This window comes from Pseudophryne corroboree, chromosome 1, assembly GCF_028390025.1.
Source record: "Pseudophryne corroboree isolate aPseCor3 chromosome 1, aPseCor3.hap2, whole genome shotgun sequence".
NCBI lineage: Eukaryota > Metazoa > Chordata > Amphibia > Anura > Myobatrachidae > Pseudophryne > Pseudophryne corroboree.
This window is the reverse complement of record NC_086444.1, coordinates 795,878,904-795,903,779: the sequence shown is the minus strand read 5'-3', so window position 1 is coordinate 795,903,779 and position 24,876 is coordinate 795,878,904. Positions and strand designations below refer to the sequence as shown.

General features: G+C 42.7%; 1 protein-coding gene across 1 annotated transcript in view; it reads left to right on the top strand.

Annotated features, from left to right (window-relative positions):
• The window catches only part of LOC135049843 (alcohol dehydrogenase 1-like), an 87,434-nt gene extending 72,394 nt beyond the window's left edge, over window positions 1–15,040 (top strand). The window contains exon 10 of the mRNA XM_063955779.1: window positions 14,178–15,040. Coding sequence (XP_063811849.1) covers window positions 14,178–14,202 — 25 coding nt within the window. The 3' untranslated portion in view covers window positions 14,203–15,040. The remainder of the gene's footprint in view (window positions 1–14,177) is intronic.
• The last annotated feature ends 9,836 nt before the right edge of the window (window positions 15,041–24,876 follow it).

Here is a 24,876-nt window from a genome sequence, read left to right as displayed (position 1 = left end):
CTGCGATCAACTTGGAATTACCCCCCGAGTCCCTAGACATAGTAATGTGAGATATATATACATACACACACACACACAAGAAAATGTCAGACACAATCTCCCCCAGAGTACCTTCAGAGAGACACAGAGAATAAGGAGCCAGCACACACAGCATCCCAGTAGGCAGTTACAGTATATGATAAATGCCTGGCACTGATTAAGTAAACTTAATAGATTAAACAGTTATTAACACTCTTGCCCCCCTTCTATAACCGCACAGAATAGTTGGAGTTAAGTGGAGGGTCAGTGCTCCCTGTCAGCATCTCTGTATGTAATCTGCAGGGAGAACATGGCGCTGGTAAATGCTGGATCCGCTCTGAGGAGAAGCCCCACCCCCTGTAATGGCGTGTCTTCCGCACTTATTAGTTTATACTGGCCTGAGGTTTGCTGCAGCTAACAGTGGGATTCGCCCCTGTTAGCATAGTTTTGACCAGTGTTAGGGTATTGCGCTGGCCCAGGCGCCCCTCACAGCGCTGCACACTATGTTACCGCTGAGCCCTCCGGAGCGCAGCCTGTCAGCGCTGTGCTCCAACCCTTATGCCGCCATAACTCCATCTTCTGGCTCTGCTAGGGGATGGCAGCAGTGCTGCGAGAGTGAGCGGTCACCTCAGGGGGTTTGCGATCATCACCCTCAGGAGCTCAATGTCCTCTCAGCGGAGATAGGGGTCATTAACCTAAAGGGTTGGATCCTACTCCCCCCCTGAGTCCCACGAAGCAGGGAGGCTGTTGCCAGCAGTCTCCCTGTATCTAACTCTTTAAAAAGAAACAATAAACTAAAAGAACTCCTAGGAGTTCCCCTAGCTGTGACCGGTTCCACCGGGCACATTTTCTAAACTGAGTCTGGTAGGAGGGGCATAGAGGGAGGAGCCAGCCCACACTATTAAATTCTTAAAGTGCCCATGGCTCCAAAGGGACCCGTCTATACCCCATGGTACTAATGTGGACCCCAGCATCCTCTAGGACGTAAGAGAAATACAAACATTTAAATCATTATGATACTGTAGCTTTAACTGCAATATCCACATAGCTAGGAATCAAAGAATACAGAACTGTTAGTAATAAATATATTGATCTTAAAATAAATACGTATGGTGTAATCTGTATTTTAGAATAATCAGGTCTATGATATATTACATATATTACTACCAAAAAATAATGGTTTAAAAACAATACACTTTCTATAATTAAGATGCAGAACATTAATTTGTGCTACATCTAATATGCCATGCAATAGCTGATGGTTAGTTTAATCATACCTCCCAACATGACCCTCTCCAGGATGGACAGAATGCTCTGCTCCTGGACTTTTCTCTTTATTTATGATTGCCATCACCTGTGCTGAAACACCTTTCTTATTCATTTACCTGTTCAAAACAGGTGCCGGCAATCATAAATTAAAAGAATGTCCAGGAGCAGAGCATTTTTGTCCCTCCTGGAGAAGGTGATGTTGGGAGGTATAGCTTAATACTGAATGCTTCATTACATCACATATGGAATATGTAAGAGAAGGGGATGCAGTCAATTTACCTCCAATCAAAATCCCAACAGCAATTAACCGACGGTCAAAATCCCGACATGGACAAAATACCGACATTTATAATACCGACAAGGTCAAAATACACCGACATGTAAAATGCCGACAGGTCAAAATGCCGACATGATTTTTTCATTGAAATCGACTTATTCCTACTTTACCATCTCAGTGGCCCTGGAGGGGGAATATAATAGTGTGCCGAGCGCAGCGAGCGCAGCGAGCCATGCAAGGGGACGCGGTACATTTATATGGTGTCCATGTCGACTTATGTCGACACACAAAAAATAATGAAAAATGCATGTCGGTATTTTGATCTGTTTGCATTTTACATGTCGGTATTTTGACCTTGTCGGTATTTTAAATGTCGGTATTTTGTGCATGTCGGTATTTTGAACGTCGGTAAATTGCTGTCGGGATTTCGACCGTCGGGATTTTGATTGGAGGTATTTCATACCGATCCCTAAGAAAAGCTATGGTTGAAGAAATGGATAATGGATTTGGATGGGGGAAAAGAATAGGGCAGGGTCATTCACTTGTAGAGGGGTATCTGGATGATAGGTCGACACCAAATGGTCACCATGCATATGGTCAAAAGTTCGACAGGATCAAATGGTTGACATGACAATGGTCGACGCAGCATATGGTTAACATGTTTTTTTTGGGGAGGGGGGGTTTCAACTTTTTCCTAGTTTACCATCCACGTGGACAGAGGGGGTAATTCAGACCTGATTGTAGATGTGCTAAATGTAGCACATCTACGATCAGTTTCACAGTCATGCGGGGGGACGCCCAGCACAGGGCTAGTCCGCCTCGCATGTCTGGCTCCCCCACCACACAGGTACAAAAGCATCGCATGGCGGCGATGCTTTTGTACCTGGGGAGTAGCTCCCTACCAGCGCAGCTCCTGTGCACTGACAGGGCGCTACTCGTCACGCAGCCGCCGCGGCCCACTCCCCTAACGGTCCGGACACACCTCCGTTGTCCTGGCCGCACCCAGCCAACAGTGTTCTAACGTTGTTTGCATGCCCCCTCCTGCCCCGCGACCACCTCTGTCTGTCAATCAGGTAGAGGCGATCGCACCAGTGAGATGCTGGCAGCATTTCACTGGGCTCCCGGGGTGCGCTAGTGCACTCCACAAAGTAATTCAGACTGCGATCGCTGTCGCTGTAGCGATCCAGTCTGAATTACCCCCTAAGACTGGGAATAATAACCTGTAACGATTGCAGCGGTAGTGGAGCGAGTCACTTTACCCGAAGCATGGCAAACCATGAGAAGATACGTGGTACACTAAATGGGGGTCCATGAGCTGTAAGTTGAAAACTCATGTTGGCATTTTCATGTGTTGACCATTTCCATGTCGATACTTTGTATATATGTCCACTTTTTGACCATGTCGACCTTGTGCACGTTGACCATTTGATGTCGACCTAGACACTGTCGACCTTTTGACTGTGGTCAAAATTATCATTTTATACCATAACCCAGAGAGAGATATGACAATTGGGAACATGAGGAGAAGATAGCTGGGTGTTAAAGGACTATGAATTCCATCTTTGATGAAGTAAGTAAGATTTTAGTAAGTGTGTAGGGTCCACGCTGTCAATTAGCAATGGGGTAAACCATGCGGCTAATTGTATATGCCGCTATGTTGTGATCCAACAGGTTAAATTTACATTGCAGGCTTATTATGTCTGGTTTTATTTACAACTGAGCAGTAAAGATATTTGAGAGACAATCTGCGCAAGAATAATTTATGGTGCAGCTATAATCAAAATCTAAAAGTGCATCCCCATAGCACTAAAAGGACAAATAACAGATATAAAAGTAGGAAATGGATCACCAGCGCTCCATAAATAACCCACGTCACCACATTAATTCACCACTTAATAGTGAATAAGAAAAGCAATACCGTTTTATGGATATTTGTCATTCACATCAACAGCAGGTGATGGTTCAGTAACCTTTTCTCTACAGAATCTGTAAAAAACTGTCTCCACCTTCACATATAACAGAGCTGTCTTGGCTCATAAAGGGGTACACAAGTTAAAGATAACATAGTGCAAATTATCCTTTGGTTTTAAAACATAAATTTAATACACATTAAACTTACAAACATAGATGGTAAAAGCGCATGTAACAAGTTCCCCTTTAGGCATTCACAGCAACAACCAGAAAGGTACAGATGGAAAACCCTGATGGATCTGGGAAAGCTGAGAGATCGGGCTCCGGAACCGGACTCCAACACCTGGACTTTCAGAATAGCAGCAGCCTTTTCCTTGGGGCAGTATATACGGGAGAGCAGTACGCTTAACGCGTTTCAGATCAATGTCTTTCGTCAGAAGCGTGAATAACTGATCCTCCAACTCCCTATAAATACCCTAAACTAATACATGTTACACCTGATCTGCATTGCCGCTAATCGGCGTTGTCCGTGCCGGCGCAGTCCCATAGTGTAACCGGATCCAAGATGGCCATGCGTTCCACACGACCGGAAGTCGTTGAAAAGGTCAAATCACATGCGGCGCAGTCTTATAGTATGACCAAATACACGATGGCCGTGCGTACCACTTGGCCGGGAGATTATGTGCGACATCTCCCATTGGTCACACGCGTCATCGCCGTGCGGCCTGTGCATTCCACGATACATATAACTGATGTAATTGCGCTCCACACATGTTCAAATAATTAAAACGATAAGATTGTACCTCAATAATAAAAACAGGTTCAGTGGTAGGCACAAATAGGCAAACATATTAAATAACAAGTACATATGAGGGGAGAGAGTTCATACTTCGTGGGGTGCCATAATATACAAGGAGTGCTCATTGAGATTAAGTGAGGAAACATTTTAATTCAAAGTCCCCATTCAATCCCCTGGGGACAAGGGTTCCCAAGTGGTAAATCCATTTCATCTCCGTCTGTGATAATCTTTTTTCCACATTTCGTGTTTTCCAATGAGGTTGAATTTGTTGTATACCCCAAAAATTACTAATATTACACTCCTTCGAATTATGGCATTCCTTAAAGTGAGAAGAGACAGTGTGCGTTGATAGACCCTATTTGATGTTATATATATATATGCTCTTCCGCCCTCACCTTTAAACTCCTTGTGGTTTTCCCCACATAAAAATAGCCACACGAGCACTCCAAGATATAAATAACGTTTCTTGAATGTCACGTGATAAATTCTTTTATTTCAATTGGTTTGTCATTAATTACCAAGTAAGTGATCTTTCTATCTTTCGATTTTACCGTCCTACACATAAGACAATTGCCGCAGCGATGATAACCCTTCGTCCTAATACTTTGTCTAGGGTTCGTCTCCACATTACTCCTCACTAAGTGGTTTTGTAATGATGGGGCTTTTTTATAGATACATTTCGGTCTATCAGGTATAACTCTACCTAGTAAATGAACTTGTTTTAACAACTTCCAATTCGACCTAATGATTTTTTCTATTTCTTTATATTTAACGTTATACTGACTGATAAATGCCCACTGAAACTCATTTTCTTTATCCCCTCTCTCCTTCGGAGGTTTCAATTTCAGCAGATCGGTCCTTTCCATTCCATTAACTCTCTCTAGTTTTGGTTAGTAAATCATTTGAATATCCCTTAGCCAAAAATCTATTCGATAAATCATTCTGTTGCATATCACAACGTGCAAAACTGTACATAAAAAGTAATAGAATGGGAATTAAACTGCTCCCCTAACTTCCTCCAGAGGTCTCTCGTAGCATTATTCCTAATGTGATGTAAACTACATTCTGTACCAACCTTTTTGAATACTATCATATAATAAAACCAGAAAAAAACAGCTCTAATAAAATATGTTTTTATAAATTGTAAGATAATGAGCGTTGTGGCTAGGGTTGCCACCTCATCCCTTTCATTCTAGACACATTAATTATAGAGATGAGCGCCTGAAATTTTTCGGGTTTTGTGTTTTGGTTTTGGGTTCGGTTCCGCGGCCGTGTTTTGGGTTCGAACGCGTTTTGGCAAAACCTCACCGAATTATTTTTGTCGGATTCGGGTGTGTTTTGGATTCGGGTGTTTTTTTCCAAAAACACTAAAAAACAGCTTAAATCATAGAATTTGGGGGTCATTTTGATCCCAAAGTATTATTAACCTCAAAAACCATAATTTACACTCATTTTCAGTCTATTCTGAATACCTCACACCTCACAATATTATTTTTAGTCCTAAAATTTGCACCGAGGTCGCTGTGTGAGTAAGATAAGCGACCCTAGTGGCCGACACAAACACCGGGCCCATCTAGGAGTGGCACTGCAGTGTCACGCAGGATGTCCCTTCCAAAAAACCCTCCCCAAACAGCACATGACGCAAAGAAAAAAAGAGGCGCAATGAGGTAGCTGTGTGAGTAAGATTAGCGACCCTAGTGGCCGACACAAACACCGGGCCCATCTAGGAGTGGCACTGCAGTGTCACGCAGGATGGCCCTTCCAAAAAACCCTCCCCAAACAGCACATGACGCAAAGAAAAAAAGAGGCGCAATGAGGTAGCTGACTGTGTGAGTAAGATTAGCGACCCTAGTGGCCGACACAAACACCGGGCCCATCTAGGAGTGGCACTGCAGTGTCACGCAGGATGGCCCTTCCAAAAAACCCTCCCCAAACAGCACATGACGCAAAGAAAAAAAGAGGCGCAATGAGGTAGCTGACTGTGTGAGTAAGATTAGCGACCCTAGTGGCCGACACAAACACCGGGCCCATCTAGGAGTGGCACTGCAGTGTCACGCAGGATGTCCCTTCCAAAAAACCCTCCCCAAACAGCACATGACGCAAAGAAAAAAAGAGGCGCAATGAGGTAGCTGTGTGAGTAAGATTAGCGACCCTAGTGGCCGACACAAACACCGGGCCCATCTAGGAGTGGCACTGCAGTGTCACGCAGGATGTCCCTTCCAAAAAACCCTCCCCAAACAGCACATGACGCAAAGAAAAAAAGAGGCGCAATGAGGTAGCTGACTGTGTGAGTAAGATTAGCGACCCTAGTGGCCGACACAAACACCGGGCCCATTTAGGAGTGGCACTGCAGTGTCACGCAGGATGTCCCTTCCAAAAAACCCTCCCCAATCAGCACATGATGCAAAGAAAAAGAAAAGAAAAAAGAGGTGCAAGATGGAATTATCCTTGGGCCCTCCCACCCACCCTTATGTTGTATAAACAAAACAGGACATGCACACTTTAACCAACCCATCATTTCAGTGACAGGGTCTGCCACACGACTGTGACTGATATGACGGGTTGGTTTGGACCCCCCCCAAAAAAGAAGCAATTAATCTCTCCTTGCACAAACTGGCTCTACAGAGGCAAGATGTCCACCTCATCTTCACCCTCCGATATATCACCGTGTACATCCCCCTCCTCACAGATTATCAATTCGTCCCCACTGGAATCCACCATCTCAGCTCCCTGTGTACTTTGTGGAGGCAATTGCTGCTGGTCAATGTCTCCGCGGAGGAATTGATTATAATTCATTTTAATGAACATCATCTTCTCCACATTTTCTGGATGTAACCTCGTACGCCGATTGCTGACAAGGTGAGCGGCGGCACTAAACACTCTTTCGGAGTACACACTTGTGGGAGGGCAACTTAGGTAGAATAAAGCCAGTTTGTGCAAGGGCCTCCAAATTGCCTCTTTTTCCTGCCAGTATAAGTACGGACTGTGTGACGTGCCTACTTGGATGCGGTCACTCATATAATCCTCCACCATTCTATCAATGTTGAGAGAATCATATGCAGTGACAGTAGACGACATGTCCGTAATCGTTGTCAGGTCCTTCAGTCCGGACCAGATGTCAGCATCAGCAGTCGCTCCAGACTGCCCTGCATCACCGCCAGCGGGTGGGCTCGGAATTCTGAGCCTTTTCCTCGCACCCCCAGTTGCGGGAGAATGTGAAGGAGGAGATGTTGACAGGTCGCGTTCCGCTTGACTTGACAATTTTGTCACCAGCAGGTCTTTCAACCCCAGCAGACCTGTGTCTGCCGGAAAGAGAGATCCAAGGTAGGCTTTAAATCTAGGATCGAGCACGGTGGCCAAAATGTAGTGCTCTGATTTCAACAGATTGACCACCCGTGAATCCTTGTTAAGCGAATTAAGGGCTGCATCCACAAGTCCCACATGCCTAGCGGAATCGCTCCCTTTTAGCTCCTTCTTCAATGCCTCCAGCTTCTTCTGCAAAAGCCTGATGAGGGGAATGACCTGACTCAGGCTGGCAGTGTCTGAACTGACTTCACGTGTGGCAAGTTCAAAGGGCATCAGAACCTTGCACAACGTTGAAATCATTCTCCACTGCACTTGAGACAGGTGCATTCCATCTCCTATATCGTGCTCAATTGTATAGGCTTGAATGGCCTTTTGCTGCTCCTCCAACCTCTGAAGCATATAGAGGGTTGAATTCCACCTCGTTACCACTTCTTGCTTCAGATGATGGCAGGGCAGGTTCAGTAGTTTTTGGTGGTGCTCCAGTCTTCTGTACGTGGTGCCTGTACGCCGAAAGTGTCCCGCAATTTTTCTGGCCACCGACAGCATCTCTTGCACGCCCCTGTCGTTTTTTTAAAAATTCTGCACCACCAAATTCAAGGTATGTGCAAAACATGGGACGTGCTGGAATTTGCCCATATTTAATGCACACACAATATTGCTGGCGTTGTCCGATGCCACAAATCCACAGGAGAGTCCAATTGGGGTAAGCCATTCCGCGATGATCTTCCTCAGTTGCCGTAAGAGGTTTTCAGCTGTGTGCGTATTCTGGAAAGCGGTGATACAAAGCGTAGCCTGCCTAGGAAAGAGTTGGCGTTTGCGAGATGCTGCTACTGGTGCCGCCGCTGCTGTTCTTGCGGCGGGAGTCCATACATCTACCCAGTGGGCTGTCACAGTCATATAGTCCTGACCCTGCCCTGCTCCACTTGTCCACATGTCCGTGGTTAAGTGGACATTGGGTACAACTGCATTTTTTAGGAGACTGGTGAGTCTTTTTCTGACGTCCGTGTACATTCTCGGTATCGCCTGCCTAGAGAAGTGGAACCTAGATGGTATTTGGTAACGGGGGCACACTGCCTCAATAAATTGTCTAGTTCCCTGTGAACTAACGGCGGATACCGGACGCACGTCTAACACCAACATAGTTGTCAAGGACTCAGTTATCCGCTTTGCAGTAGGATGACTGCTGTGATATTTCATCTTCCTCGCAAAGGACTGTTGAACAGTCAATTGCTTACTGGAAGTAGTACAAGTGGGCTTACGACTTCCCCTCTGGGATGACCATCGACTCCCAGCGGCAACAACAGCAGCGCCAGCAGCAGTAGGCGTTACACGCAAGGATGCATCGGAGGAATCCCAGGCAGGAGAGGACTCGTCAGACTTGCCAGTGACATGGCCTGCAGGACTATTGGCATTCCTGGGGAAGGAGGAAATTGACACTGAGGGAGTTGGTGGGGTGGTTTGCGTGAGCTTGGTTACAAGAGGAAGGGATTTACTGGTCAGTGGACTGCTTCCGCTGTCACCCAAAGTTTTTGAACTTGTCACTGACTTATTATGAATGCGCTGCAGGTGACGTATAAGGGAGGATGTTCCGAGGTGGTTAACGTCCTTACCCCTACTTATTACAGCTTGACAAAGGGAACACACGGCTTGACACCTGTTGTCCGCATTTCTGGTGAAATACCTCCACACCGAAGAGCTGATTTTTTTGGTATTTTCACCTGGCATGTCAACGGCCATATTCCTCCCACGGACAACAGGTGTCTCCCCGGGTGCCTGACTTAAACAAACCACCTCACCATCAGAATCCTCCTGGTCAATTTCCTCCCCAGCGCCAGCAACACCCATATCCTCCTCATCCTGGTGTACTTCAACACTGACATCTTCAATCTGACTATCAGGAACTGGACTGCGGGTGCTCCTTCCAGCACTTGCAGGGGGCGTGCAAATGGTGGAAGGCGCATGCTCTTCACGTCCAGTGTTGGGAAGGTCAGGCATCGCAACCGACACAATTGGACTCTCCTTGTGGATTTGGGATTTCAAAGAACGCACAGTTCTTTGCGGTGCTTTTGCCAGCTTGAGTCTTTTCAGTTTTCTAGCGAGAGGCTGAGTGCTTCCATCCTCATGTGAAGCTGAACCACTAGCCATGAACATAGGCCAGGGCCTCAGCCGTTCCTTGCCACTCCGTGTGGTAAATGGCATATTGGCAAGTTTACGCTTCTCCTCCGACAATTTTATTTTAGGTTTTGGAGTCCTTTTTTTACTGATATTTGGTGTTTTGGTTTTGACATGCTCTGTACTATGCCATTGGGCATCGGCCTTGGCAGACGACGTTGCTGGCATTTCATCGTCTCGGCCATGACTAGTGGCAGCAGCTTCAGCACGAGGTGGAAGTGGATCTTGATCTTTCCCTAATTTTGGAACCTCAACATTTTTGTTCTCCATATTTTAATAGGCACAACTAAAAGGCACCTCAGGTAAACAATGCAGATGGATGGATTGGATACTAGTATACAATTATGGACGGGCTGCCGAGTGCCGACACAGAGGTAGCCACAGCCGTGAACTACCGCACTGTACTGTGTCTGCTGCTAATATATAGACTGGTTGATAAAGAGATAGTATACTCGTAACTAGTATGTATGTATAAAGAAAGAAAAAAAAACCACGGTTAGGTCACTGGTATATACAATTATGGACGGGCTGCCGAGTGCCGACACAGAGGTAGCCACAGCCGTGAACTACCGCACTGTACTGTGTCTGCTGCTAATATATAGACTGGTTGATAAAGAGATAGTATACTCGTAACTAGTATGTATGTATAAAGAAAGAAAAAAAAACCACGGTTAGGTCACTGGTATATACAATTATGGACGGGCTGCCGAGTGCCGACACAGAGGTAGCCACAGCCGTGAACTACCGCACTGTACTGTGTCTGCTGCTAATATATAGACTGGTTGATAAAGAGATAGTATACTCGTAACTAGTATGTATGTATAAAGAAAGAAAAAAAAACCACGGTTAGGTGGTATATACAATTATGGACGGGCTGCCGAGTGCCGACACAGAGGTAGCCACAGCCGTGAACTACCGCACTGTACACTGGTTGATAAAGAGATAGTAGTATACTCGTAACAACTAGTATCACGACGGTATAAAGAATGAAAAAAAAACCACGGTTAGGTGGTATATAATACAATTATGGTTGGACGGACTGCCTGCCGAGTGCCGACACAGAGGTAGCCACAGCCGTGAACTACCGCACTGTACACTGGTTGATAAAGAGATAGTAGTATACTCGTAACAACTAGTATGACGACGGTATAAAGAAAGAAAAAAAAACCACGGTTAGGTGGTATATAATACAATTATGGTTGGACGGACTGCCTGCCGAGTGCCGACACAGAGGTAGCCACAGCCGTGAACTACCGCACTGTACACTGGTTGATAAAGAGATAGTAGTATACTCGTAACAACTAGTATGACGACGGTATAAAGAACGAAAAAAAAACCACGGTTAGGTGGTATATATTATAATACAATTATGGATGGACGGACTGCCTGCCGAGTTCCGACACAGAGGTAGCCACAGCCGTGAACTACCGCACTGTACACTGGTTGATAAAGAGATAGTAGTATACTCGTAACAACTAGTATGACGACGGTATAAAGAACGAAAAAAAAACCACGGTTAGGTGGTATATATTATAATACAATTATGGATGGACGGACTGCCTGCCGAGTTCCGACACAGAGGTAGCCACAGCCGTGAACTACCGCACTGTACACTGGTTGATAAAGAGATAGTAGTATACTCGTAACAACTAGTATGACTATGACGACGGTATAAAGAAAGAAAAAAAAAACCACGGTTAGGTGGTATATAATACAATTATGGATGGACGGACTGCCTGCCGAGTGCCGACACAGAGGTAGCCACAGCCGTGAACTACCGCACTGTACTGTGTCTGCTGCTAATATAGACTGGTTGATAAAGAGATAGTATACAATACTACTAATATACTGGTGGTCAGGCACTGGTCACCACTAGTCACACTGGCAGTGGCACTCCTGCAGCAAAAGTGTGCACTGTTTAATTTTAATATAATATTATTTATCATGTACTCCTGGCTCCTGCTATAACAACCTGCAGTGCTCCCCAGTCTCCCCCACAATTATAAGCTTTATATACAATACATTGATGTGCAGCACACTGGGCTGAGCAGTGCACACAGACTGAGTCACTGTGTGACTGTGTATCGTTTTTTTCAGGCAGAGAACGGATATATTAAATAAAACAAACAACTGCACTGTCTCTGGTGGTCACTGGTCACTGTGGTCGTCAGTCACTAAACTCTGTCTGCACTCTGCACTCTCTTCTAATCTACAGTATCACAGCAATCTCTCTCTCTCTCTCTCTTCTAAATCTAATCTAAATGGAGAGGACGCCAGCCACGTCCTCTCCCTATCAATCTCAATGCACGTGTGAAAATGGCGGCGACGCGCGGCTCCTTATATAGAATCCGAGTCTCGCGATAGAATCCGAGCCTCGCGAGAATCCGACAGCGTCATGATGACGTTCGGGCGCGCTCGGGTTAACCGAGCAAGGCGGGAAGATCCGAGTCGCTCGGACCCGTGAAAAAAAAAGTGAAGTTCGTGCGGGTTCGGATTCAAAGAAACCGAACCCGCTCATCTCTAATTAATTACACAGGTTCTGTGGCTGGCAGACTTCAAGACTCCATTTCACCTGGTTTTAATCAGCCACATAACCTGTGTAATATGTGTCCAGAATTAAAGGGATGAGGTGGCAACCCTATCTGTGGCTCTAAGTCATTCTATCAAAACCATGGCCCTCATTCCGAGTTGTTCGCTCGCTAGCTGCTTTTAGCAGCATTGCACACGCTAAGCCGCCGCCCTCTGGGAGTGTATCTTAGCTTAGCAGAATTGTGAACGAAAGATTAGCAGAATTGCGAATTGAAATTTCTTAGCAGTTTCTGAGTAGCTCCAGACCTACTCCTAGATTGCGATCAGCTCAGTCCGTTTAGTTCCTTGTTTGACGTCACAAACACTCCCTGCGTTCGGCCAGCCACTCCCCCGTTTCCCCAGACACTCCTGCGTTTTTCCCTGACACGCCTGCGTTTTTTAGCACACTCCCGGAAAACGCCCAGTTACCACCCAGAAATGCCTCTTTCCTGTCAATTATTCACCGATCAGCAGTGCAACTGAAAAGCGTCGCACGAACACCAGCAAATCTACTAAGTTTTGTGTTAAATAACTTAGCGCATGCGCTCTGCGTACCATGCGCATTTAGCAACAAATCGCAGCATAGTGAAAATCGTCAACGAGCGAACAACTCAGAATGACCACCCATGTGCATTGTAAATAAAACCATATATGCTATAAGCAAGGTTAAATGAAAAATAATATCATAAAAACAAATTAGAATAGAAACACAGAACGAGATGTAATGTCGTCCGAGTTTGCCGGAGGTGCAGGATTCTAGCTGAACTCGGGCGCTTTTGAAAGCGGCAATCATTTACCAGGCACCTCTGGCAAACTCAGATGGCATTACATCCCGCCCATAGAATTTTGATGGCATATAAGAACCACTTCGTCTGCTCCAAACATATCAAACATATAGTCTGCTCTAAGGGCCTAATTCAGTAAGGATTGCAAAATCTGCTAATTAGCAGAATTTGCAATCCTTCTGTCCGCATACTGGGGGCCGCCCAGCATGCTGACCGCAGCCTCCCCCCTTCAACAAGCAGAAATTTCGATCGCATTGCCATTTCTGCTTGTTACCAGAAATTAAGGTTTTGTGGTTAGATTGCTTACTGCGATCCAACCTGAATTAGGCCTTAAATCCCATGTTCTTTTACATGAGGGTCAAGACATACAGAATATCCAAGAAAGAGATTAAACCTTTATTTAAGTGTGAAATAATAAGATTTATTGGATAAGAGATGTGTTTACATTTAATCTTGTTTATAGCATACAGTATATGATTTTCTTTACATTGCATATGGTTTAGGACACTGACTTTGTAAAAGTTACAATTTACTGTACATAACAAATTGTTTATACAGGTTGAGTATCCCTAATCCAAAATGCTTGGGACCAGAAGTATTTTGGATATCAGATTTTTCCGTATTTTGGAATAATTGCATACCACGAGATATCATGGTGATGGGACCTAAGTCTAAGCACAGAATGTATTTTTGTTTCATATACACCTTATACACACAGCCTGAAGGTCATTTTAGCCAATATTTTTGATAACTTTGTGTATTACAGAAAGTGTTTGTACATTCACACAATTCATTTATGTTTCATATACACCTTATATATACAGCCTGAAGGTCATTTAATGCAATATTTTTAATAACTTTGTGTATTAAACAAAGTTTGTGTACATTGAGCATCAGAAAACAAAGGTTTCACTATCTCACTCAAAAAATTCCGTATTTCGGAATAGTCCGTATTTCAGAATATTTGGATATGGGATACTCAACCTGTAGTAGTATTTGTATATTGACTGTGTTATATCAGTATTACAGAACATTTCCTTTCTCATGCTGAAACTTTTTGTCTTCTTTCCAGCATTCGGACCCTTTTGACAATATAGATTAGAAGTTGAAGCTCCTATGTGTACTGATTTTCTTGTGGCTTTTGTACTGGAGAAACTTGGACTGGATTATTTTTCTACAATTCAGACTGCTGGTGCACAATGAATTATTGTATAAATGGGGCTATTTTTTTTTTATTTTTTTTTTACTTTTGTGTTTTAATTGAACCCAAAAAGTAATCATGGATGACTTCTATGGATTAAGTATACATCATGGGGGTCATTCCGAGTTGATCGCTCGCTACGGATTTTTGCAGCACAGCGATTATGGCAGAACGGGGCTAGTCTGCACTGCAATGCGCAGGCGTGTCTTACAAGTACAAAGAGGTTTGTGGTTTTGCACAGGTTCTAGCGACGCTTCCAGTCGCACTGGCGGATGCAAGAAGATTGACAGGAAGTGGGAGTTTCTGGGTGTCAACTGACTGTTTTCTGGGAGTGTTTGGAAAAACGCAGGCGTAGCCGGGCATTTGCTTGGTGGGTATCTGATGTCAATACCGGGACCTTCGTCGCAGCAATCATCGCACAGAATAAGTAACTACAGGGCTGGTCTTGTTCTACACAAAATGTGTTTGCTGCCGCGCGGCTGCACAGGCGTTCGCACTCCTGCAAAGCGAAAATACACTTCCCCGTGGGTGGCAACTATGCTTTTGCACGGCTGCTAAAAGTAGCTAGCGAGCGATCAACTCGGAATGAGGGCCTATGTCTCATGGGCATCTTGGGTTTTCCCTGTTTACCTACCATATGACAGCTGAAACTGCATTGGTGCAGATCTTCACCTGAAGACCACTGCTCCTGAAAGTCTGCAAATATTATTTGTCAAGTAATAAAAAAAACCCATCACAACAGAGCTGCATTGTGAAGTTATTTCAGCACTTTGGGCCAGATTCATGTTTGCACATAAAGCAAAAAAAAAAAAATAACTTTGTGCCTGGAACAAACCATGTTGCCATGCAAGGGGAGCAAATTTTTACACTGCATTTTAGATTTCAGTTTGAACACACCCCACCCAAATCTAAATCTTTCTGCACGTTACATCTGCCCTACCTACAGTGCAACATGGTTTTGCCCAGTTGCTTGCTTTTTGCTTTACTTACAAACATGAATCAGGAAAATTTGGATTCGTAGTGGGTAATTCTTCTAGCTCTTACGCAATGTAAAATAGCTAAATGTTGACACAGTGCCGTAACTAGATATTTTAGTGCTGTGTGCAAGAAACAGCATCGGCGCCCCCCCCCCCCCCCATATGCAAAACATGGTCAATGCGCATGCCAAAAATATAGGAGTCCCCTTTTTTACATATTACAGTAGCAGAGTCCCCCTTTTTACACATTAAGCAAGCAGAGTCCCCCTTTTTACACATTAAGTAAGCAGAGTCCACTTATTTTTTTTACACATTACATAAGCAGAGTCCCTTTTTTACACATTATGGCAGTAGAGTCCCTCTTTTTTGCACATTACAGTAACATAGTCTCCCTTTTTACAGCAGGCAGAGTCCCCTTTTTTCATATTACATCAGCAGAGTCAACCTTTCTTTGTGTGTGTGTGTGTTTGCATGTAAGGGGGGGGTCCAGATATGAGAGAGAGAGAGAGGAGGAGAGAGAGAAATAGAGAGAGCGCACATATATGGAAACCTCCAACCCACTGCAAGTGTGTATGTGTGTAAGAGATACACAGAGCCAAGTAGACATGGGGAGGAAGGGGGGCGTGGCTTGGCTGGCAGACGAGGTGGCTGTGACTCTGATGGGCTCCAGCAGGCTGAACTAATAAATAGCCTCTATTGGTACCTCAATACTATAAATATCCCCCTTTCATATCCCCTTTACCTCCACCCCAATCACTAGAGGCACTGGGAGTGTGCTACAGCACCGGGAGATAGCACGTGCTGTCTGCGCGAGCTGTGGCCCTCCTACCTCCACAAAGCCGAGACCTCGCATGCTGGGAGCTGCTGAGATGCGTCAGAGATGGACTGCAGGCGCACGACATCATCCCGCCCAGCAATAAATATACAGTATATCCGACTCCCCGTCTCCTAATTCTACCTGCCACTTATAAGCCCCTCTGCTGGCTGCTTTGGGGCCCTAGGCACAAGATTCATCGATCACCTCAGCCTGGTCTCCCTGCTCGGCGGCCATTTTAATTCCCTGCACACAGAAAATGGGAGAAATACATCTGCCTGTCTTTTGAGGTGAGACTGATAGGGGACATCATCTCCTGACTACATCCTATATTTATAACTTCTGCAATATTTATAATTCGGGAAATACACAGCACAGAACAGTGACATCTGTACCAGACTTCTATATTAGTGCAGAGGAAGTGCATTAGTCTTACCTGCATATTATATCACTGCTGCTGTTATTACAGAGAAAAATTTATTTACAGCTATCCCTGCCAACATTTATAAAAGACATATGCTGACAGAATCCTAACAGTCACTGACTTAACCAGCCGTTCGCCACTTGATAACTTCCATCCTTCAATCCCCCACCTCACCCTCTAAGTGGAAGGAAACCTATGTTATTTGTATGTGTTTGGGGTCTGTTGTTCCTTTGGCGGTGCTGCTGGACAGATCGTGATAGGTAACACACGACTACTCTATACAGAAGGTTGTGCTGACTCAGCTCGTTCCCAGCTGTGTTTCTAGCAATCATCAACTCCTCCCATTCAGTGGTGTTAATAATATGCTATTTTCCACCTACCCAATTGTGATGTCCACATGTTACGCCATGCCAAATAGCAGCCGTGATACTTCTATCTGACGATCTTGACACTGAACATATACTGACGCTGGTCATATTGTGATTTGGCTGTATATTACTTTTTACACTCACTGGTAGTGTTATGGACAAATTCCTAACTTTGTCTGTGCCCAAACCTCAACGTACTAACGGTGGGGGAAAGAAAGCTTTTTTTATCTGCAAATTTAGACCCTAACCAAGTGTCGATACATATCTCTGAAACAGAATTAGACACAGCGGACACAATGCCTCCAAAAGCTCCTCCTACACCTCCTTCTTATGCGGAGATTGTTAAAGCTATAAAAGAGACGGTTGAGCCGCTACTACATGCACAAGCTGAGAAGCTTATGTCTGCCGTCACAGACATTAAATTGGAACTTGGTACCATGTCTCGCAGGATATCAATAAATGAAAATCGGATCGGCTCTAATTTTTAAGAAATAGAGGATTTAAAACAGCAAGTGACCATGTTGTCGTCTTCTCGCCAACACGTTATCTAAACTTGATGACCTTGAAAATAGAGCAAGGAGAAATAATCTACGGATTGTGGGTCTGAGGGAATCTATAAAAGGCCCAGATTTGCTTAAATTCCTAACATCGGATCTGACAGATTTACTCGGAATCCCAGAAGAATTATCATCCTTTGAAAGGGCACACAGATTGGGTCCCCCTCGAGACTCCAGTCTTGCCCTCGATCAGTCATATTCAAATGCCTGAATTTTCGTCACAAAGAAATTATATAGTCAGCGGCTAAAGCCAAAGGTACTCTCTGATGGGATAGTCAGAGACTCTTTGTGTTTCAAGACTACTCTGCAGAGGTCTTTAGAGCCCGCCGCGAGATGTCTACCATATGCGCCCAATTGGTAAAATCTGGGGTTAAATTTGCCCTCCTCTACCCGACCCAATTACGCATTTCCTTATCACAGGGTACCAAGGACTTCACAAATGTAGATGATGCAAGAGCTTTCCTTCATCAAGATATGGAGTCCCCAAGCATAAGTTCTGCAGACCAAAATGAGTGAGATAATAAATTTTATCCAATGTTCACTGATTGCTTCTATGACCTAGAATACTAATGTTTCAGTTTGTAGCGGGCCTCCATCTTTTAATATGGTTGATCTGCCTTTCTTTATTTTATGTAATTAATTTTGTGTCAGCCTGTGTTAGTTTTTTACTGACCTCCTTTATATGATATTCTGAGTAATCCTATATTCATTTAATGTATTGTGAGCTTTTCTTTATGGCAAGCTAGTTAATATTTTTCTGTTTAACATTTAGAGATCGTTAAGCCTTTTTTCTCTTAATTAAGAATTTACTCCACGGTTGCTGTTTGAAATTGTAATGTGGTTGTTACCATCTTTATTCCATGTTTTACACCTTTACACTGTTTTTTCTTGTACTTTTTCTTCTTCCTTTTTTTCATTGCTTCTTTTTTCTCCTTCTCTGTCCACTTTTTCACTAGAGAGCTGAGAAGCTATTATTTCTACTGATGTACTGCTACTCAATTGGCCAGTGTCTACTAAATTGCTACATTTTGCCCTTTCTTATTATCGAATGATGAAGTTCAGGGAGACTAGTATATCCGTTTTTTATATCACATATGGCCTCCCACATTTTACCTATCTAAATAAGGTGAAGGCTGATATTACTCTATTACAAGAAACCCATTTAATGCCTAATGAACACACAAAACTTAGTATGCTTCGCCATCAGGTTATTGCATTCTCCTCCTTTACGTCAAAAGCAAGAGGCGTGGCCATTCTTGTTTGAAAAGGTCTTGCTTATGATATTCAACATCAGATCATAGACACTGCGGGTAGGTATGTTATTTTGGCTATAAACCTGGAAGGCTCTATATATATTCTGTGTAATGTTTATGCACCAACGGTGTATGACAAGTCTTTTTACTTGAAGATTGCAAATCTTCTTAGACCATACTCAAACTCCCCAATTATCATGGGAGGAGAGATGAGTTTAGTTTCCTCCTTAATTTTGGATAGAAAGAGTGTTTCTCCCAAAAAATACTGTCTCCCGAAGATTAATTTAGACTACTTGGCGACCCAATTGGGACTCATAGATATCTGGAGATTAAATAACCCCATAGAACTAGAATACACTTGTTACTCTGCCATGTTTAACTCTTTCTCACGCCTAGACAACTTTTTTATTCCTGATAATCTCTCCACCAGGGTCATTGACTCAGACATAGAACCAATCCTAATTTCAGATCACGCTCCCATCTCACTAACTATACAAACCAAATTTACACTGGGATCCTCCTCCCATTGGAGATTCCCGGCAAAAATGGCAGCATCTCAAAAATTTCAATCTATGCTTAAGGCAGCCTGGGACTCTTATTAACTTAATAATTCTGAGCATGAATCTAACCCTGGTCTGTTTTGGCAAACTGCCAAGGCGGTACTAAGGGGAGATATTATCGCCTTTGCGGCTAAGTTGAAAAAAGAACAAAATGCGGTATACCGCGAGGCTCAGTCTGTGCTTACTTCCTCTTTTCAGACTTTTAAAATATCCCCTACTTTTGATAATAAGAATAAATATAAAGAGGCAAAACAGTACTTTGATCAACTTTTAAAACAAATGGACAATACATTTCTGGTTGAAGGTAAGCACAAGATATTTCAATTTGGAAATAAATCTAGTCGGCTGCTATCTAATCTCCTTAAAACAAATGATGGTCCAATTTGAAGGGAAGGGGATATCGGATAGTCTCCATACATATTATGATAACCTCTACTCTCAGGACCCTATTGACACAGACGCTAAACAGGATTTTTGGGGGAAGATATTGTTACCACAAATTTCCACGGAACACTCAAATTCTATTACAGCCCCCATAACTACTCAAGAGGTATCAGATGCTCTTAAGGCACTTAAAAACTTAAAAACTCCAGGCCCTGATGGTTTATCTAGTGAATTCTTTAAGCTTCTCTCCCCAAAAATAGTTACTCCTTTGACGTCCTTCTACAATTCTATAGTTTTTTTCTCATTCTGTCCCCCAATACTTTAATTCTGCAATGATTCGGGTCTTGCCTAAGCCATGGAGGGATTCTTTATCACCTTCCTCTTATAGACCCATATCGTTGCTTTACGTTGATTACAAAATATTTACCAAGATTTTGGCGGACAGAATGAAGAGATTACTTCCTGAAATAGTTCACGAAGATCAGACAGGCTTTATATGGGGTAGGAACTCAGTGACCAACATAAGAAAGAGTCTAGCCGTTCTGCAATCTTTGGAGTCGTCTCGGATGGATGACCCTGCCTTTCTGCTATCTTTGGATGCTGAAAAAGCATTTGATTTGGTGACATGGGACCACCTGTTCGAGACCCTCCGACGATTTGGCTTTCCTAACCAATTTATACAAACGCTACAGATCTTATATTATAACCCTCCCACTCAAATATTTGTAAATAAATATCTTACACTTCCCTTCTTCACTCAGAGAGGGACACGACAGGGGTGCCTTCTCTCCCCGCTGCCATATGCAATTGCTCTTGAGCCTCTCGCTATCGCCCTACGACAACTACTAACTTTTACAGGTATATCAGTTATTGGTGTAAACTCTAAATTAAGTTTATTTGCAGATGACATGCTCCTCCTTATAAGAAAATCCAGAACTTCTATTCCAGCTATCTTTAAAATTATCATTGAATTTTGTTCATTTGCCGGATATTGAATAAATATACATAAGTCTGAACTATTGCCTCTAAACTGTCCGAGGGACTCCCCATTGCTCTCTAATCTTTCTTCCCAACTCACTTTAACCTTTACTAAGCTAAAATACTTAGGTGTTTATATCCCTTCACAGTTATCCCAGTTATACTCGCTTAATTACACCCCAATTATTCAGAAAATAAAAACACAATTGGAAAATTGGATGGATCTTCCACTTTCTCTAATGGGTAGGATTGCAATGATAAAGTCAGTAATTTTCCCTAAATTAGCATACTTAATGCAAATGCTTCCTATTGCAATCTCAAGGAAAGATGCATTGATATGCTCTAGACTATTTTCTAAATTTATTTGGAAGAATGGGCATACGACTAGGACACGCACTTATCTTCATAAACAGAAAGGAGGCCTGAGTATACCTAATATTCAGATATTTGCCAGAACTGCCTTATTTCGTTTTGCGTCTGACTGGCTTTTATGTCAAGGTCTCTATACCAATTTAGCCCTAGAAGAAGCCCTCTTTTATCCCTATTCCCCGGCAGCACTCCTTCACACGCCTTTAGCAGATATCCCTAAAGAGATCAAATCTAATATCCTCTTTGACAACACTTACAAAGCCTGGCTGGCTACACATAAAAATCATGGAAGTGACCCATTTTCCTCTCTGTATATTCCCATTTGGGGAAACCCTAAATTTCCTCCTTCCTTGTAAAACAAAACACTTGGCGATCCCAGGGAATTAACGCAATTAAAGATGTCTTTGACCCTGGTATACCGGCCGACAGGCTCCCGGCGACCAGCATACGGGCGCCGGGTGCCCGACCGCCGGCTTACCGACAGTGTGGCGAGCGCAAATGAGCCCCATGTGGCCTCACTGCGCTTGCCACGCTATGGGCACGGTGGCGCGCACGCTATTTTATTCTCCCTCCAGTGGGGTCGTGGACCACCACGAGGGAGAACAATTGTCAGTATGCCGGCTGTCAGGATCCCGGCGCCGGTATACTGTGCGCCGGGATCCCGTCAGTAACATACTGAAGACCACCCCATATATATACTGTGTGTGTATATATATATATACACACACACACACACACACACACACACACACACACACACACACACACACACACACATACATATGCACATATACATAGCATATTAAACATGCATATATATATATATATATATATATATATTAAACCAGAAATAATTTTGACCATAAGATTTGAAGACCATAATTTAGGTATGCTTATAGTAGAATTGGCTTGACCGTGTGATAAATTACATGGACAAGTATCTCTATATAAATACCAACATTTGTGTGTGTTTTTAGCAGTCTGCAAAAACGCCGACATATGGTTGTCGAAAGTCCCAATGGACTATGATCAAGAGTTCTTTTAGACGGCTCTTGAGGAACTATGCTTAATTAGTTTTAAGGTATGTTATCTTTTATGATCAATTAATAGGTCCCATTAGGTGGGAAACCATTAAAAATGGTCTACATTCAATTCCCTTTCTCTCTCAATTAGGCAGTGTTTACAAACATACTATTATTCTATAGATTTTATATACAAAAAGGATAACCATTCAAGCTCCAGTCAGAAGCACGAATATAGGAGCTCAACCCACTAAATTCTAATAAAGGAGAATTTGATTACTCCCTATTTGGAGGTATGTTTTAGTCACTATTTGTAACACTAAAACGGATAATAATAATAATAATAATAATAATAATAATAATAATAATAATGTCCTAGTAGTTCCATAAAATAAACACATCTTAGAATGTGTTATTCATATTTCAGGTTACGATCTGCCATAGAAATTTATCAAGAGCAAATTATCCTTTTCCCTATATGTGGTAGGTATATATTTTTTTGCATACCACAAATATATATATATATATATATATATATACATACATACATATATGTATATATAATATTCCTATCTCACAATAGCAGTTTTTCTCAAATAGAACATTATCTTTTCCCCAAACAAGTTACCCCTGATGAAGTCGATAAGACGAAACGCGTTGGGTTTGTCAGTCAGAAAATCGCACCCTAGTTTGTGAAGATACTCCCTTCGAGCTCGCACCTTGAAAAAGGTGAGGGAGTATCTAGAATCCATCTTACAAACATGTTGGTTGTGGCTCTGTTTTATTGATACAATTTTATATCTTGAATTGTGTACCAAAATTCATATGTTCAATCATATGTTATTAAAAATACTTTTTATTATTTGGCCTGTTGGCCTCTTGTTTGGGTGACTTTTTGGTGAGGGGTGTCTTGTCAGGTCCGGGTGTTTTTGTGAATCCGTTAACCCTGGACCAACCACAGGTGTAGGTGCTGGGGTATGAAGAAAGCAGGGAGGATGAAGAAAGTTCAATTTCATATATTTATTGAAAATAACAATTCCAGGAAAATGTTAAATGACAAGGGGTGAGGGGTGTCTTGTCAGGTCCGGGTGTTTTTGTGAATCCGTTAACCCTGGACCAACCACAGGTGTAGGTGCTGGGGTATGAAGAAAGGGAGGATGAAGAAAGTTCCGTTTCATATATTTATTGAAAATAACAATTCCAGGAAAATGTTAAATGACAGCACTCAGAACAACAGATATTCAGCACTCCAAAGATGTGAATCGAATAGCGACTCCGATTTTTTATCTCCGGACCCTGCTATAGAAAACCCCTCTTCAACAAGGAAAACTTTCTTCAGAGAGAGATTCAAGGGAAGATCCACCCTAAAAAGAGGTCTACAAGAAGAAGAGGCACTCGGGGCGGACGCAGGAAGACTGCACAAAAGACGGTTCCTCTAGTGGAAGACATAGCCAAACAAGGCATATTCAACTTATCCAACCATGAATTGGGTAAGGAGGAAATTTCGCTTTTGAGTAAAGGCCTTAAATTTGCACCATCAAAACAGATGAACAAATTTGAAACTTTCATCGACTTGAATAAATTCGCCAGATCATTAACTTTAAAGAGACATTTTGCTAAAAAAGAACTGGACATAGATCACCTAGAACCCTCAAAATCAGGTCTTAAAAGAAAGTCCAAATTTTACCCTCTGGAGTCAAAGGGCAACCACATTAATGTCTTTCAGGAACTTGTGAAAAAGGATCTATGCGATATGGACCCAACACCACACCACTACTCCAATCTAAGAAATAAAGAAAAAGAAGCCTTGAAAGCATTACAAGAAAATCCCAATATTGTCATAAAGCAAGCAGATAAAGGAGGAGGTATTGTTATCCTGGATAGGGAAGCCTATGAACAAGAAGCATACTGCCTTTTGAATGACACGTCCTCGTATAAGAAGCTTACAAAGGACCCCACCAATACTTTCATCGAGGAATTAAGACCAATCCTACTTCACTACTTCCACAATAACACTCTGGATAAGAATGAATATCAGTTCCTTTTAATGACAACTCCAGTGATACCCACGTTTTACTATCTACCAAAGATACACAAATCATTAACCAAACCACCAGGAAGACCGATAATATCAGGTATCGATTCACTCACAAGTCACATCTCTGAATATATAGATATTTTTTTACAAAAATACGTCATTTCATTACCTTCATTTCTGAAGGATACTAGCAGTGTAATTAACATCGTATCCAACATTGAATGGAAAGAATCGTATGTATGGATCACTATCGATGTACAAAGCCTGTACACTTGCATTAAACATGACAAAGGCATAGAAGCATGCAGAAGATTTATGGATAGAGATCCTGAAATTTCAACTCTCCATAAAAATGCAATCTGTGACTTGATGAACTTCACACTCAGTCATAATTATTTCATCTTCCAGAAATCATTTTTTCTTCAAATCTGCGGAACCACAATGGGGACTACCTTCGCGCCCAGTTTTGCCAATTTGCTGATGGGATCATGGGAGGAAGATGCTATCTACAATAATAATGAATACCTTAAAAATATCATAGTCTATAAAAGATATATAGACGATATATTAATCATCTGGGAAGGAGGCATTGACCTGTTTAAAGAATTCCTAGGTAAATTGGAATGTAACAACTACAATCTAAAGTTTACACATGAAGTTAATGGTGAAAAAATCAACTTTCTTGATCTAACACTGTCAAACAACGGACCACAGATCATTACCAGTAACCACATTAAAAATGTTGATACCAATAGCTACCTCCATTTCAAAAGCTGCCACGCGAAAAACTGGAAAACTAATATACCCTATTCACAATTTTACAGCG